At 36.0% G+C, this 15,123-nt stretch overlaps 3 protein-coding genes and 1 pseudogene across 4 annotated transcripts in view; 1 reads left to right on the forward strand and 3 right to left on the reverse strand.

The window, feature by feature from the left end:
• Positions 1-5,228, reverse strand: part of LOC116306918 (DNA (cytosine-5)-methyltransferase 3A) — a 28,268-nt gene extending 23,040 nt beyond the window's left edge. Inside the window, exons 1-5 of the mRNA XM_089027018.1 lie at positions 5,132-5,228; positions 2,828-3,022; positions 1,801-1,965; positions 913-1,014; positions 328-565 (exon numbers count right to left, since the gene is read on the reverse strand). Coding sequence (XP_088883144.1) covers positions 328-565; positions 913-1,014; positions 1,801-1,965; positions 2,828-3,022; positions 5,132-5,200 — 769 coding nt within the window. The 5' untranslated portion in view covers positions 5,201-5,228. The remainder of the gene's footprint in view (positions 1-327; positions 566-912; positions 1,015-1,800; positions 1,966-2,827; positions 3,023-5,131) is intronic.
• Positions 5,229-7,116: 1,888 nt separating this feature from the next.
• On the reverse strand, positions 7,117-9,615 carry LOC116306917 (uncharacterized). 2 transcript variants are annotated; one of them, XR_004198333.2, is made up of 4 exons: positions 9,112-9,615; positions 8,847-9,005; positions 7,744-8,302; positions 7,117-7,568 (listed from the first exon to the last, which is right to left on the reverse strand). XR_004198333.2 is itself a non-coding variant. In XM_031717055.2 (3 exons), exons 1-3 carry the CDS (start codon positions 9,508-9,510, stop codon positions 7,844-7,846), a joined length of 1,017 nt encoding a protein of 338 aa, XP_031572915.2. In that variant the 5' UTR covers positions 9,511-9,615; the 3' UTR covers positions 7,117-7,843. The 2 variants fall into 2 exon arrangements, 1 of the variants encoding a protein (XP_031572915.2); XM_031717055.2 differs by having other exon boundaries at positions 7,117-8,302.
• On the reverse strand, positions 7,144-7,791 carry LOC148913100 (uncharacterized). The gene has a single exon (XM_089026403.1). It carries the CDS (start codon positions 7,789-7,791, stop codon positions 7,144-7,146), a length of 648 nt encoding a protein of 215 aa, XP_088882529.1.
• Positions 9,616-9,629: 14 nt separating the features above from the next.
• Positions 9,630-14,715, forward strand: LOC116306916 (uncharacterized; annotated as a pseudogene).
• The last annotated feature ends 408 nt before the right edge of the window (positions 14,716-15,123 follow it).

Raw genomic sequence — 15,123 nt, forward strand, 5'->3', positions numbered from 1 at the left:
GTGATACATTTTGTAAATATGACAATCTTTATTTGTAAATTAAACTTGAAACTTGAACTAAACTTGAAACTTGAATATTCTATGCGTATTCTACCTCTCGACTCACATATTGTTTTCTTACGGAGGAAGGAAACAAAAGTACCTAGAGAAAGCCCTCGTGGCAAGGGAGAGAACAACACATCAAACAAACTCGACTCACACATGATGTCTGCAGGGCTCGAACGAGAGAGTCAGGCTAGGACTTGTAATGGAGAAAAACGAACATTTTACCATTATCGAATCCATGTCAAAGATAAGCTGAATATAATTTTTTTATGACCATGGTACCTTCTGTTGGTGCAAACCCAGGAGGCCCACTGGGTAGAAATCCACCCAGAGCCCAGTCCACTATCACTTCTCGATATTCTTCCTCGGTCAAGGGTTCATCGTCATTCTTGCTGGTCAAGTTTGTTGATGGTTCTTCGCATTGTTGCCTTTGTTTCTTGTTCTTAACACGCTTTTTCTTTGTTGCCTTGATCGTCATGTCTGATTTGGTGAAGGCTCGTTTGGATCGCTTGGCTGCAAACTGGTTTCAAGAAATTTATTTTTCAATAAATACTTAAAGAAGGTTTCAAGAAAATTGAAAAATATCAAAAAATTGGTATCATCATCATCACCATCACCATCATCCCCATAATCTTCATAACCACCACCATCATTTTAAGCGTCATCACCATTATCACCATCACTATCATCATTGCCCATTATCATCATCATCACCACCACCATTATCATCGATATCATCACCAACATTTTCACCATCACCATCTTCATCATCATCATCAGACACCATCATCATCACCATCATTATCACCATCTTCATCAACATCATTATCATCACCATCATCAGACACCATCACCATTGTCATGTACCTCTAAGGCTTCATAAACAGCTTTCTTGTACAGCCCTCTCATCTTAGAAGGATTGTATTTGGAGTTGAATTCGTGAAATGGCCGCACGACTGTGTGAAGAACCTGGCACACCAAAACAAAACAAGATATATCATTGCACTGTCATTCATGGCTAGCCATCACACTGGTTAAGATTGCGCTTCCAGTACGCTTTCTTTTTACCTTCAATCCTTATTCCTACCTTTCTTATGACCTCACTCACTTATTCATCCTTTAACCCATCTGTCCATCCTTTCAGTTCCTTTCATTCATTCTTTTCTCATGACAATGTGTCATTCCCTAGAGTATCATTTCTTTTTTTAACAGTTGCACATGAGAAGACACATGAATATGGATACAACTCAAGCAAAGAATCTTTATATTCTCAAGACCATGTGTCATTCCCTAGAGTATCATTTCTTTGTTTAACGGTTGCACATGAGAAGACACATGAATATGGATATGACTCAAACAAAGAATCTTATTCTCAAGACGATGTGTCATTCCCTAGAGTATCATTTCTTTGTTTAACGGTTGCACATGAGAAGACACATGAATATGGATACAACTCAAACAAAGAATCTTATTCTCAAGACCATGTGTCATTCCCTAGAGTATCATTTCTTTGTTTAACGGTTTCACATAAGAAGACACATGAATATGGATACAACTCAAACAAAGAATCTTTATATTCTCAAGACCATGTGTCATTCCCTAGAGTATCATTTCTTTATTTAACAGTTGCACATGAGAAGACACATGAATATGGATACAACCCAAACAAAGAATCTTATTCTCAAGAATGACACGTGGTCTGTAATAGAATAACTAATTGCATCAACATGAATTACGTCAATTAGGAATTCTGACCTGTGAAAACTTGCTGTCTCCAAACCACTTAATCCAGTGGCTTCCTGGATTTGGTGCAGAACGGCGAGCCTCCAGATAAGACACCACCTTTCCTGGCCACCAGTCAAATCCTTTGAGCTTGGCCCACACTAGATCACCAGTTGAGAAGCTAACTGGTGCTTCAACCTAGAAATATTTAGAAAACTATGGTGTGAGTACGGTGATGCTAAAACAGATCGGTACTTAAAATAACGTCCTTTTTTCACGAGGGTAGCACTTAATAGCCAGTGGCTAACAAACCTGTGCCCTCATTCCAAGATCGAATTGGAATTTAATAGTTGATTCTTGCAGAGGGAGGAAAACCGGAGAATCCGGAAAACCCTCGAAGCACAGGAGAGAACCAACAAACAACTCTACTCATATACAACACCAAACCCGGGGGAACTCTAACTGGGGTCGCATTGATGAGAGGCAAGCCCTCACACCGCTACGCCACCCATGCTTCCCACTTAATAGTCTCCTTCACAGTTCCCTGTACCATGCATCTTGAAAGGTAGCCATGCCTTATTGTATTGAAGCGGGACAAACAGTGAGTTTGCAATGATAGACACATGTGAATAATTGTCCAAGTAGTTAAATAAAGGTCTCTATCATTCCAAGTTCATTGTTCGTCTCGCGTCGATGCAAAGGCATGGCTGACCTTTCAAGATAGTGCCAGGAACTGTGAAGGGGACTATTTAGAATGTATCCATGATGCTTTGCAAGTACACTGTTAACAGCTTCACTCAACAGTAAGAAGGTTGTTTAAATGAGTTTTGAAAGTAAAAAAATCCCCTGGGAAATAAGAACTTCTAAATTCCAAATTCATAATGAAATGATAGTGCCATAGGTTTGCTAACAAATGGCTATTAACTTCTACAGCCTCTGACAGGGAACCTTGAAAGGGACTATTTCATTGTTCTATAGGTTGTGGGCATCAGGAATCACTCTGGATTTGAGGCTATGCGCATATTTCAAGAGTCGGCAATGCCAGCAAAAATAGAAGTACCTTGATACTGCATTCATCAGGTATTGCAAAGCCATCATTTTTTTGGACTGGCACATCAACCTTTTGCTTCTTTGCTGTCTCAAGTGTTTTTGTTTGTGACTTGGGTTTTCTCTTTTTCTTTACATAACTATCACAGAAATTTAATCTTCTTTTGGCTTTGGATGGTCTTTTGGGACTTGTAACCTCTGCAGAAATCTAAACAGATTAAATGGGAGAAAATGGAATGAGGAAAATGGAAAAACTAATGAAAAACAAAACAGAGTTAATAGATTAGCCTTTGAAAGTTCTGCTGTTCATTGAGAGAGCAGTATATCACGTTATTGGGGGAGAGGTGGGTGGATAAAAATAAAAAAAGGAAATGGAAAAATATACACAAAGAATTCATCAAACCGTGGTTTTGTTGGAAAAATACATGATGGATTCCCCCAAAAACATCAACATATTAGGAAGGTTTTAAAAATTTTCTAGGCACTTAAATATGCTTGTATTCTCCATATAATTACATTATATTTTATTTTATAAAATATTTAATATTTAATATTTTACAAAATACATTTTATTTTATTTTCATATTTTAAATTTATTTCAAATTTGCTTTGGTTTAGCTTTATGATTCAGGGGCAGCGGAAGCTAAAAATCTTCAGGGGGGCACTGCAAAATCTTTGGGGGGCACTGAATATTATATTTAGCGCTATATGATAATGACAATGTTTTGTTTGATTGCAGATGCATGCGCCGTAAAACAATGACTAAGAACCAATATTTTTTGGGGTGAAAGGACCCCCGGTTCCGCCGCCCCTGTGATTTTATGAAATGTTGCTTAAAAAGGCCCCTAGTTTGCTCTCACATATGTTCTTTTATCAAACTGCCGCTAAGAAGCATAGACATTAATTTGTATGATGTTTTGAGACATAAACAGGATTGTTTGTTAGCAATCATACATATTTTTCTGGCGAAACCATGATTTGGTGGTTTCCATAGTAGTCGTATCATTTACAAAATGTCCAAAAATATGATGTAATTTCTGAATGGAAAAATTGATGTCACTGCTGTTGATGTGGCTTTGTGAGTGTTTTAATATGAAAGGTATACTAGCCCGTATAAACCATTTTCAAATTTGGACAAATTTACTCATTATACCGCTATGTTTCTTGATTAAATACAATTAAATTAAAACTAATACGATTTTTTTTTTCAAATTTGAACAAATTCACTCATTATACCGCTGTGTTTCCTTATTAAATTACATACAAATTCACTCAGAGTTATAAAACCTTGTAACAGTGTCTAAACATTCATGAATATCAATGGTAAAGTAAAGAATACATACACAACTTCATCAATACAAACACTTTGAAATTCCACCTTCACTGGAACACACGAATATTCTGCACAAAATCGAGGCCAACCCTGAGCAATTGTAGAAGTGCAAACATGCTCAAAACGGCCTCTTACAGATATTTCATGACCAATTTTTGACAGCTAGTTCAGGGTAATAATCACTTATATTTACACGTGAAGTCACACAACTCTAAGATGCTGGACAAAATGCAAGCATGCAGTTGTAAATATGAATAAACAAATGATGTAAAAACCCTAGATACTTCTAGTTTCTTCAGTAGAGTAGCTATCTAAACGTGAAAACAATAGGTAAAGGAGACCTTGCAAGTATGAAAGAGTTAGGTGATGAAATGACTATGAAAACAACCAAGTTTTAATCCAGTTAATGCACTCATTGGGTCTCAGATTTTACGAAAATGATATGTATATGTTATGTGTGCATGTCGTTATAACCATTGTGTTACTGTAACATCCGTTTCAGTGGAGCCCTGCTATTAATTAAATCGACATATGCCATGGATTCGTATTATATCAGGGTTGAAGGTCAAATTCCACAGATTCCTCCATATCTCTTTGTTTACTTGGTTACTATAAACTCTAGGATAGTTTTCTGATTCACGGTTGAGCAGGTTTGCCCTAGGGACCCCTCCCTCGTGTCATTCAGGCAATGTCCTTAGCACGTGGCGTTGATGGACGAGAAGAAAAGACCTAAAAATTCCATAAATTTGAAACCATCTTTGGAGAAATTTGTAGTAAAAGTTATCTAAAAATGCTGCTTAAATATAAGGTTTGTTTTAGATGAGTTTGCACGTGTAAGAAGAGCAATTTTTGCATCGTTTGCAAGATGTATCTGTAGTCCTTGCATGTGGAGCTCATTAAGCTTGTCAAACATTAGAATAAACACAATACAGGATCAAGACTAAAGTACTCAAAACACAAAGAAATGGCTTTTACTAAAGCTACCTTGTTTAGTTGAGGAGTAAGGGATTCTTGATTCAAAGGAGCTACCAGATCAGCCTTGCCGTCCATCATTACAGCCCAGAGGAAAAGAGATCAAACAGGCAGCGGACCTTAACTATATACAAGTCAATCAATCGATTGTAAATGTTAATTAATGTTTAACATAAATAAAAGATGGCTTTCACGCAAGGCGGGTCGATACATTAGTTCGTCTTTGGCAAAAGAGAAACGCGGTATTAGATTGATATATGATCGCAGGGAAGATATTGTTGAAAATGGTTACGTTTCACCGCTACCCTGTTTCATTCATACGACGCATAAAATACTGAATTTATGAAATTTTGACAGCTAAGGGAATACTACGTTACGGTTAGGTTAGGGAAACTTGCAAAACAAAATGAGAAATGAATGCAAATGAAATAAACTAAAAGAAAGAAGAAAGGAAAGAAAAAATGACGAGTTTTAATAAAACCACAAAAAGCGAAGTTAAAGACCGTCAGCGACAGCATAGGAGCTTAGAGTTAGTACTGTTCAATTTTTATTTCGAAGATTTTTTAGCCCAGACGTTCAGTTTTGTTCAGTGGGGTACGTTCGGCTAACGGGCAACGAAATCGCGCGACATTGTTTCAATTTTTTGATGGTTGTGAGAATATGAGTGCGATTAATTCAGCCTTTTTCAGGCTCCATTATTTAATGTAGTCTCCCTCGCATCCGTGACGACCGACACTAAAAAACGGATGCAAGAGAGATTATATTTAGAGTAGATGTCAGCAAAAATCAAACAAAATCCGAAATTTGTTGGCCACAGTCAAAAAATCGATTTCGCTAATATTCAAGTATAAGGTAGACATATAGCCAAAACAAATCGTGGTATACTTCGTTCTTTGAAATATGACTTTATTTCCGAGAAAAGCGAGAAAAACCAATCGAGTGCCGCGCGAGCCTTTGCAAAAATGTGTATGAACTTGATTGTTCAAAGACTTTTTTGGATTGTCTTGGCTTTAAATCTGTGAAATTGTATTATTTTCCAATAAATTTATGTTGGCGAAAATTTTTTTATTACCAAGTTACTTTGGTACGTCATCAAGTATAAATAACTTTCAAAAAATATTTAAACCATGTGCTATATAAAATAAAACGTCGAAAAGTAAAAATTGAGAAGTTAAACAATGTTCTAATCGTGAGTAAAGTGATTTTTTTGGTATTTTGACCTGAGACGAGTAATAAGGCATTTAAAAAATTTACTCCTGAATGCACTACAAGCACTACAACTTACCTATATTATCTTCTACTATTTTCATTAGTGCCACGCGGTCCACATACTCTCATCTTTGCATCATAATTACCGCGACCTAACATCTATTTCACCCCGGCCTGCTCTCAGTCTGACCTCTAGCTCAGCTGGTAGAGCATCGGTAGTACAATTCCGAAGGTCGTGGGTTCGAATCCCAGCGAGGTCGGAAATTAATTTTTCCGAATTTAATTCCAAGGGCTTTCGCCCGGAATAACCTCGTTCCCAAGCACTACAACTTACCTATATTATCTTTTACTCCTGAATGCTCGAGAAAAAATGTTATATTCCGTTCCGGATTCTGGATTTCCGGATCTCTTAAGTGAACGTGTTATTAGTCTAAAAATATAATCTTAAAACTAAAAATTGGACAATTCTAAAATGTCATTTTCTACTTTCTTTTCCTCTCCTTTTTTCTTTCTTTTCCGTTCTTTTCTTTCCAGGTTTTAGGAAATGACGTAAAGTTTTTTTTTGTTTCCGAGTTTTAGTATCATTCTGTGTATTTGTCCTGATTCTAAAATCCTATTTCCTGGTTTCGAACCCATGACCTCCTCGATGCCAGTGGTGCGCACCGGCATCGCGGAGGTCATGGGTTCGATTCCCGTTGAAGCTTGAAATCATTTTTCAAGTCTTTCTTAACAGCGTTCGCTTAGATCGCTCATTCACTGTGATGATCAACACATCTATCATAATAATATATAGTAATATGGAGTATTTAATTGCTTCATGATCCTTTACTGTTGCTATGATCACTATCTGTCTCAACATCAATGATTGGGGGCCAAAACAATGGCAAATTTCCACACACAAACCAAATATCATTCAAATTATTCCAGTACGTCAATGGTATTCGGTTGGTTAAAATATTCCATTGTTTGATTCTACCAATGCATCTCTCTACATGAATACGCAACCGTGCTAAAGAAACTGACTTTACAAGATCAGGAATAAGAAACTGATTTTTATCCATCAGAAATTCTGGAACAACTAGTCTAATCCCATGCTTGAGAAGTGTTGACTTGTTTGTCCAGCCTCTGTCTGCCATGATTGCATCCCCTTTCTGAAGTTTGGCAAGCAAACCACTTTGAACAGTTATGTCATTGTCACTGACACTTCCTTCCATCAAGGGAGATACAAATGTTGTCACTCCTGTAGGAGACAAACCAACAAGGCTTTTAACTGTATTTCTACTTTTGTATGATGAATATGTTGCACATTGAATCTCAAGATCAGAAGGACGTTCTATTTCCATTTCTGTGCAGTCCACAATAATTCTTACATCAGAATATAGTGGTTTGAAGCAACTTGGCATCAATTTCCTTACTTTTTTCCTACTAAGCCAAGTGTCTGTTTTCCGGAAAACAGCTGCCATAAGGTTAACCCATGTTATGACAATGGATGAAACATGTCTACTTGAAACATGTCTATCTTTCTGCCAGGTCTTCATTTGCACTAGCTCGCTTCAACTTGATGAGTGTGAGAAATAATTCATCTACAGCAGAAAGCTGTCGAACTGTGCCTGCCTTGAATTCCCTTTTCAAACCAGTATTATTTGCACCCCAGTACTTCATATGGGACTCATTAGGGAGTATGAAACCATTAAAGAAGTAAATTAGGCTGGAAAAACTTGGGAATCCTGTCCAAAACTTAATATCCTCATCAGAACCCTCAAAGCGCCTGAGTAGAAACTTATCCCATTCCCGCAATTCCATCACTGCATCTAACTGCTCTTGGACATTTCTTAATAACTTGATGACAACCTTTAGAAGGGCTAGTAGCTGTGAAGCATCTGGACTTCCTTTATCTAGTTTTTCTTCAATACAGGACAGCAAGGATTGCAACTCATTCCTAGTGAGTAAGTAGGTATCAGGATAATATGCAACCTAAAAAATAAGAATACGAAAACATATTATTATTATTGTTTTACAAAGCAATTGCAAGTACTCTGCTCATGTTAAAACAAAATTATGGGAAGCAAATAGGTGTTAATATATTATTACATATTTAGGGAAGGAGGGTTACACACCACTAGAATTAGATCACTTATTTAAGTCACTTGTACTTACTAAATTTACTTACGCACTGTCTGTTTATGAAGCAAGTCCGTCAGATCTTAATGTTATGCAATGTTTTCTAACTAGATGCTAAAGGTATTTTAGATATTTTAGAACAGTGTGACCGCATACTCTATGCTAAGATTTAACATAATTCATTACATCTGTTATATCCAATTTCCTTCCAAAAGCTAAAGAGTACTCTAGGAAGCTGCGCACACAATCCTTGGCAAGGCCTAAGATAAATACAGAACGTTTTAAGAATTGTTTTTTAATAGTCAAGTTTTTAAGTATAATTTAGCAGCAGGGGAGTCTAATTTTAACGTATTTGAATTTTCATATAAGAATGTATATTGTATATATATAGACACACCTTCATCGTTGTGGACGTGTCTTTAAACGTTACATCTCTTAAGTCAACTTCGCCATTCTTGGATAAGGCAATCGGAGTTTCTTCTAGATCTGGGCAATGTGTTTGATCTGATTCCTGATCTGTGTTGGGGAGGGTAGACGTTTCTTCACTTTTCTCGAGCTGAAAATGTAATGTAATGCCGGGTGTATGTTAAATTCAAAAGTTTGTTTACATGAAAGCCTCAAACAAAATTTAAAAAAATACTGTATGTCTACAAAATACTTACACTTTTTAAGGCACGTTTAGAGGTGTTGGAATGACGGACAAACTTCTTGAAAATTGCTGGAACTTTCATCAGCTTTGGAGCTTTGGCATATCCATGGTCTGTACCTTGGGCCAGCGAAAAACGTTCCGTTACGTAGTTGTTGTATCTTGTCACAACATCAGGCCATTCCGGACTCCAAGGAAATACTGAAGGATCAGAATAAAATTCTTTTTTCCAGCCACCTTGGAAGTGGAGTCGACACAGACAGGTCCATTGTGAATCTGTTTCTCGCGTATTTCGTGTCAACTTTTTCCACCTTCGTCTTCTTGCCTTGTCTTTGGGTAGTTTGTAAAACTTTAAATACTGATACGAACGGTTATTGGACACGCAACCAGAAACATAACAGTTAACATTTACCATTTGATTAAAAAAAAGCAAAAACGTGAAAAAATGGAGTACGAGAGACTACTAAAACCAAAACATTATACAAGACACTCCGCCATTTTGTTTGTTTACCCCGAGCGTATCCCATAGTTCCTTGTACAAGACTTTCGTGACGTAAAAGTTTCAGAAGGAGCAAGCCCCCTAGCGCGTTATACTTTCGCTTTCGCTTTAGTCTTCAAAGTGTGATCAAAGAATGGATTCTTCTCAAGGACAATCCAATTATAATCAAGAAGAAAAGATAGAATGTCGAAGGAGACTTATTGAACAAGCCGTAAAATCCCTCACAACAGAAAGAAAAACCTCGACTTGTGTTAATCGCGATCATGTTCGAAAAGCGTGGGAAGAATTTCACTGTAAGTGGGGCATCATCTTCCTTCAACGAACAAGAAGTTACTGAGATCGAAGACGAAATCAAAGACTGGGAAGCTTTCCACAAAAGTAACTTTCAAGAAAAGAAACCTTCAGACCTTCATGTGTGTTATCTAGCAGGAGACAACCCCTTAAATGACTTCAATGTTTTTGTTGAGAATGGCGTCCTTCCTCAGAATATGTGGGCGATCGAGAAAGATGCTAATGTATTAAAAAAAGCCTTGGAGAATATCAATCAATCCCAGAAAATGCCAAACGGTTTTCGAAGGAAATTTACTTGACTTTCTACGTGATTTTGAACAAAAGTTTGATATCATATACTTCGATGCTTGTGGTACACTGCCATCTGAAAAACAGGAAACATTGAAGGTCATCGGCTATGTCTTTCTCTACAACAAGCTAACATCACCAGGTGCTTTGATCACGACCTTTTCGTTCCCTCCCAAGCAGGCTGAAGGAGCTGCTCAAGACCTCGAAAGGAAACATTTAAGGGAATTATCAGTAGAATATTTGAAGTACAGACTTGTAAACACCTCCGTTGCACATAAGATTCCTCATCAAAATGAAGAGTTTCTAAAGAAGAGAGCCGACGAGGAAAATTACAGCGAGTATATTTTTTATCAAATTCTTGACACAGCTTACATGTATATTCCCGCTCACAGAATGCTTAACTCTAAGAGGAATTCCTTATTGGAACAAAGTTTTGTGAAGAAAGAGGACTTACTTAAGGCTATAGAGGAATTGTTACCAGGATTGATGGTGGAGGGAGAGTCAACTTCGAAGTCATTAATAGATGAGCTGAAAAGATTAGAATCGTCAATACAAGAAATTGGAGAAGAATTTGATATACTGAATAAAACGATTCAAGGAGAGGAAGTTCTTATTAGGCGTATGATGGCACAATTCAACTGCCTAAATTCGTGGCTTCAATTAAATATACTGATTGAAGAAAGCTTTGAGAGAAAAAGAGAAATGAGGATGCAATTGATACAAGAATTAGAAATAGACCAGCTGATAGCACAAGGAAAGAAGGAAAATCAAGAACGGCAATTGCAGTTAGACAAATTATTGAAAAAACAGAAATCAAAGAAACAAGATAAGCATAAAATCGTCCAAGACTTATCAGTCCATGAAGCTCAACCTCAAACATACTTAGGAAAACTAGGACACAGTCTACATGTACAATCATCCAGTAATCCTTTCTGCAAGACATGGGTTAGTGAAGTATTCCCAGACTGGGAATCAACTAATTTAAAAAACCAGAAGATTTCGTTGTTGTTGATGATCCATCTCTTGACAAATTGGATTGTTTTTATAGACGAGTGTTCCAATGAAGATTTCAAAAACTGTCTGAGAAAATTCATGCAATCTCTCGGTGGAGATGGAGAAGATAGCATATTTTCTCAATTTGCTGATGTGCCAAATAAAGATGTTACTACACGCATGATAGCTACTCTACTTTATGGTCAAATGGCACATCCATCATTTCCTGTATTAGAAAAGCTTTTAAGATTAGAGTACACTGCCAAAAAGAGACAAATGTTTTCAAATCTCTTTATCTTTGACAATTGTCGCTATGTCTATGGTCATTTTCCTACTGTGCAGACCTCTACTAATGTCACTTCACCACACAAGCAAATGGTGTTCAGAATGGTTGTGGATGGCTTGGGAAAACACCTTATACACATTTGTGAGGAAGACGTCTTTAAGTGTTGCAAAGTAGTGCAAATGCAAGAAAGGGTTCCAGTGATTCCAGAGATTGAAAAAAATATCTTTCAGGGATGATGATGAAGACCTACATGACAGGGATGATGATGGTTCTGCATGACAGGGATGTTGATGACCTACATGACAGGGATGATGATGATGTTCTGCATGACAGGGATGTTGATGACCTACATGACAGGGATGATGATGATGTTCTGCATGACAGGGATGTTGATGAACTACATGAGAGCGACAATGATGACCTGCATGATAGCAATGATGATGACCTGCATGACAGCGACATATCGGCCATGTAATATTCTGTTCATTATGTTATATTACACTCGACAAAATTACTCTATTCTGTTTGGACAAGAGGAGTACAATTAAATCCCAAATTGTACTCTGTAGAGTACCAATTAAGTTGCTCAATTTTGGTGAGTGTATGATAAACAATAAATTACACATTCTTCTCATTCATTAGACCCTTTTCGAGTTCCAAATTACTGCTGTGTTTCTTCGGATTACAGACTTTTCACTCAGGCTTAGCCTCGGTTTTGTGCAGAATATTTGTGTTCCAGTCAAGGTCCGTCAAGTTTCAAAGTAGCATACACTTAACATATAAAGTTTCAAAGTGTTCGTATTAACTTTTACAACTTTTATTAGGTATCAATCAAGAAGGAAAATTATAGAACCAACATGCTACCCAAAGAGGAAAGTGCGAACGGGACTTTAGGTCCCATGCCAGGCATTTCCTTTTGACTAACGATATAAATCAATAGAGGATTGTCTTGGAAAATTAATACAGTTATAGTAGTAAAAATTGATAACTAGTGAACCGAGAACAGCCAAAAAATAATCAGCGGAGTTCAAACAAACAAAAGTTGTTAAAGTTGAAGTTGAAGTTGCGCATTCTTTACTTTACTGTTGGTATTTGCGAGTAATTAGACACTGATTCGAGGCTAAGCCTGAGTAAATGAGTCTGTAATCAAGAAACACAGTGGTAATTTGGAACTCCAAAAGGGTCTATTCAGGATTCATAGATTCATCTTGGGAAAAGTGCAAAGTTGCGCAAGAGTACCATATATGGATTTGAATGACATGTTCATAGATTAATGGCTCACATACTGGCTTCGCAACTGAGGATGTAACCCCGGGCTTTAGAAGTAATATAATTGAGCAGTAAAAGAAGATTTCTAGGATCGTAATATAGATATTTATTAGAATTATTACAGCTTTTAGTCGGCAGTATTCTGGCTTCAATCGCATGGATTAGTAGAGCCTAAAGGAAAATATGGCTTTCAGTCTTTTTAGCTAATAAGATACATACATGAAGATATCGTTAAATTCTATGAGGTATTATACGTTTTTGCTAAGTTTTGAATCCGTTTACTAACCTTTTCATTTCACTTCACTGTTTTGGATATTTTAAGAAACTATACTAGAGTACAAACACTAAAAGTGTGCAACACTTTGCACCATTTAGTAGTAAATAGTGGTAATCAAACAATAGAAAACAATAGAATTAGCATAATTTAGCACACTTAGTGTTTGTACTCTATATTTGAAGAATATAATCAATAATTAAATGAAACTTAGGGAGAGTACTGTATATTGAAATTTAGTGATGTAAGTAACACAAAGTTGTTTTCTCCGTCTACAAAACAGCATCAGCAGTGTTTGGAAGTTCTGGAAAAAAATACGCCTAAAATGTTCCAAAGTAAAAAATAAAAAAAACTTTCATGGATAAAAACTTTAAGTTAAGAAGGAAATGCACCATTTGATTTTTATTTACAAAATTTATGTAAAAATAATCTTTTTTTCTCATAAGTTTGACATTTTTACATGCTCATGATGTTCATAAATATAATACAAGATCTAAACATAATATAAGGAAATCTGTAGCATGTCATAAGTGGGGACTCTGGACCTCAGGTAATTTTGCCAGTAATGACTGGAATGTCCTCAATGATAAAATACGTGAAGCTAAGGATATTTCTACTTTTAAGAATTTTATTAGAAACGCTTTGTCTTAGATTCTTTTTATATTTAGTGCTTATTTCACTATTCACTTGTATAATTTTAAAATCTTATTTGAGCTTCACAATGATTAATAATATATTATTTAACTTATTGTTTGGGGATGTGTAGAGGGAGGTGTATTTTAGTATTGTTATATATTTGTATATGTTTTATAGTCCTATATTTTAACTTATCCTTCTTAATATAGTTATCTTCTATTAGTCTTTTCATTAGTATATATTTACAGGACCCTAACACGCTTGTGGATTAGGCTTTCCTGAATAAAGATTGATCATTAAATAGCAGTACATAACAAAAGTTAGGTGTTAAATAAGCTCTAGCATACCCACACATTGGGCAACCCAGTGCACACTCCTAGAGCATCTTGTTACCTATTTAATGTGATTCCTAAGAATTCTTACTAATGGTGTTATTTTTACATTTGAAGATATCATAGTTATTCAATTTAGTCACCATATCTTGATTCTGGTCATGAAAAACATCGACTGAATAAACTCAAATAATACATGATGACACATTTTTGATTATTATAGAAATATCTGATGAATTGTAGGGTATAAAAAAAGACCCATTGCCACTTACCGTGATGCACCGCGGTCACAGATGAATTTCGTGGTCCATGAAATTCAATGATTCATATATTGAATAATAACTTCATATTAAATCCTTTTCCGACATAGCACTAAGGCACAAAAATGATTTTTTTACGTTCTTTTAAGAGTTTATTCAAAATGTTGGAATTGTTTTTTCAGTGGTGACACGATTGAAAATGTAAACAAATTGTGATGCATCATGGTAAGCGGCAAGGGGTCTTTAATAGAATGAATAAAGATTTACAAGAATGCACCAAAATCTTGGACAGAAAATAAATTTATAAATCTACCCAAAAAATCAACAATTCTTTACAAATCATTAGATTAAGAAATATAGGTTATTTTTAATCAGCATTCTTTTGTGCTTAGTGACATTTATCTTATCACACTGTACATCACTATCTACTATGATAATAAAAATAGCAATCACGAAAACAATATTGCTGTTATTATACATTTTACTCACTATCTCAATTCTGATTGGCTGAAAACAAAGACAATTTTCAATAGTGTGCAAGCTTAACAGGATAAGTCTATTATTGGCAAAAATGTTTTGTAGGTTATAGATTTATCCTGTCAAGTTTACTCAAGGTCACTACTTGGTAGCTTTGCCATTCGAAATGAGATGGTTGATCAGCATGTCTCTAGCTTTTTTACTCTGACGAAGGACTGGCGTCCGTTTTTTCATCTTCTCACCCTTTTATCACTACTGTCTCCAGCTTGGTAGCTTTCTCAATTGACAACATGTATAATAAAATAATTATTGTATTCGGTTTTCGCATGATATCATAAATTATCAAGGCCTCAGGTCTGTGTTATTCGCCTCGGCCTTCCGCTTCAGCAGATAACACAAACCTTGGTCTTGATAATTTATGAT

Source organism: Actinia tenebrosa, unplaced genomic scaffold (assembly GCF_029948245.1).
Source record: "Actinia tenebrosa isolate PJP-AT-01 unplaced genomic scaffold, QUT_ActTen_1.0 PGA_scaffold10__47_contigs__length_13832649, whole genome shotgun sequence".
Taxonomy (NCBI): domain Eukaryota; kingdom Metazoa; phylum Cnidaria; class Anthozoa; order Actiniaria; family Actiniidae; genus Actinia; species Actinia tenebrosa.

Excerpts from the sequence above, each read along its gene's own strand:
- LOC116306917 (XM_031717055.2), bottom strand. The coding sequence starts at position 9,510 with ATGGTAAATGTTAACTGTTATGTTTCTGGTTGCGTGTCCAATAACCGT. Across the intron at positions 9,006-9,111 it reads CTAAACGTGCCTTAAAAAGT|CTCGAGAAAAGTGAAGAAAC; the intron begins GTAAGTATTTTG and ends TTACATTTTCAG. Across the intron at positions 8,303-8,846 it reads ACACGTCCACAACGATGAAG|GTTGCATATTATCCTGATAC; the intron begins GTGTGTCTATAT and ends CTTATTTTTTAG.
- LOC148913100 (XM_089026403.1), bottom strand. The coding sequence starts at position 7,791 with ATGGCAGCTGTTTTCCGGAAAACAGACACTTGGCTTAGTAGGAAAAAA.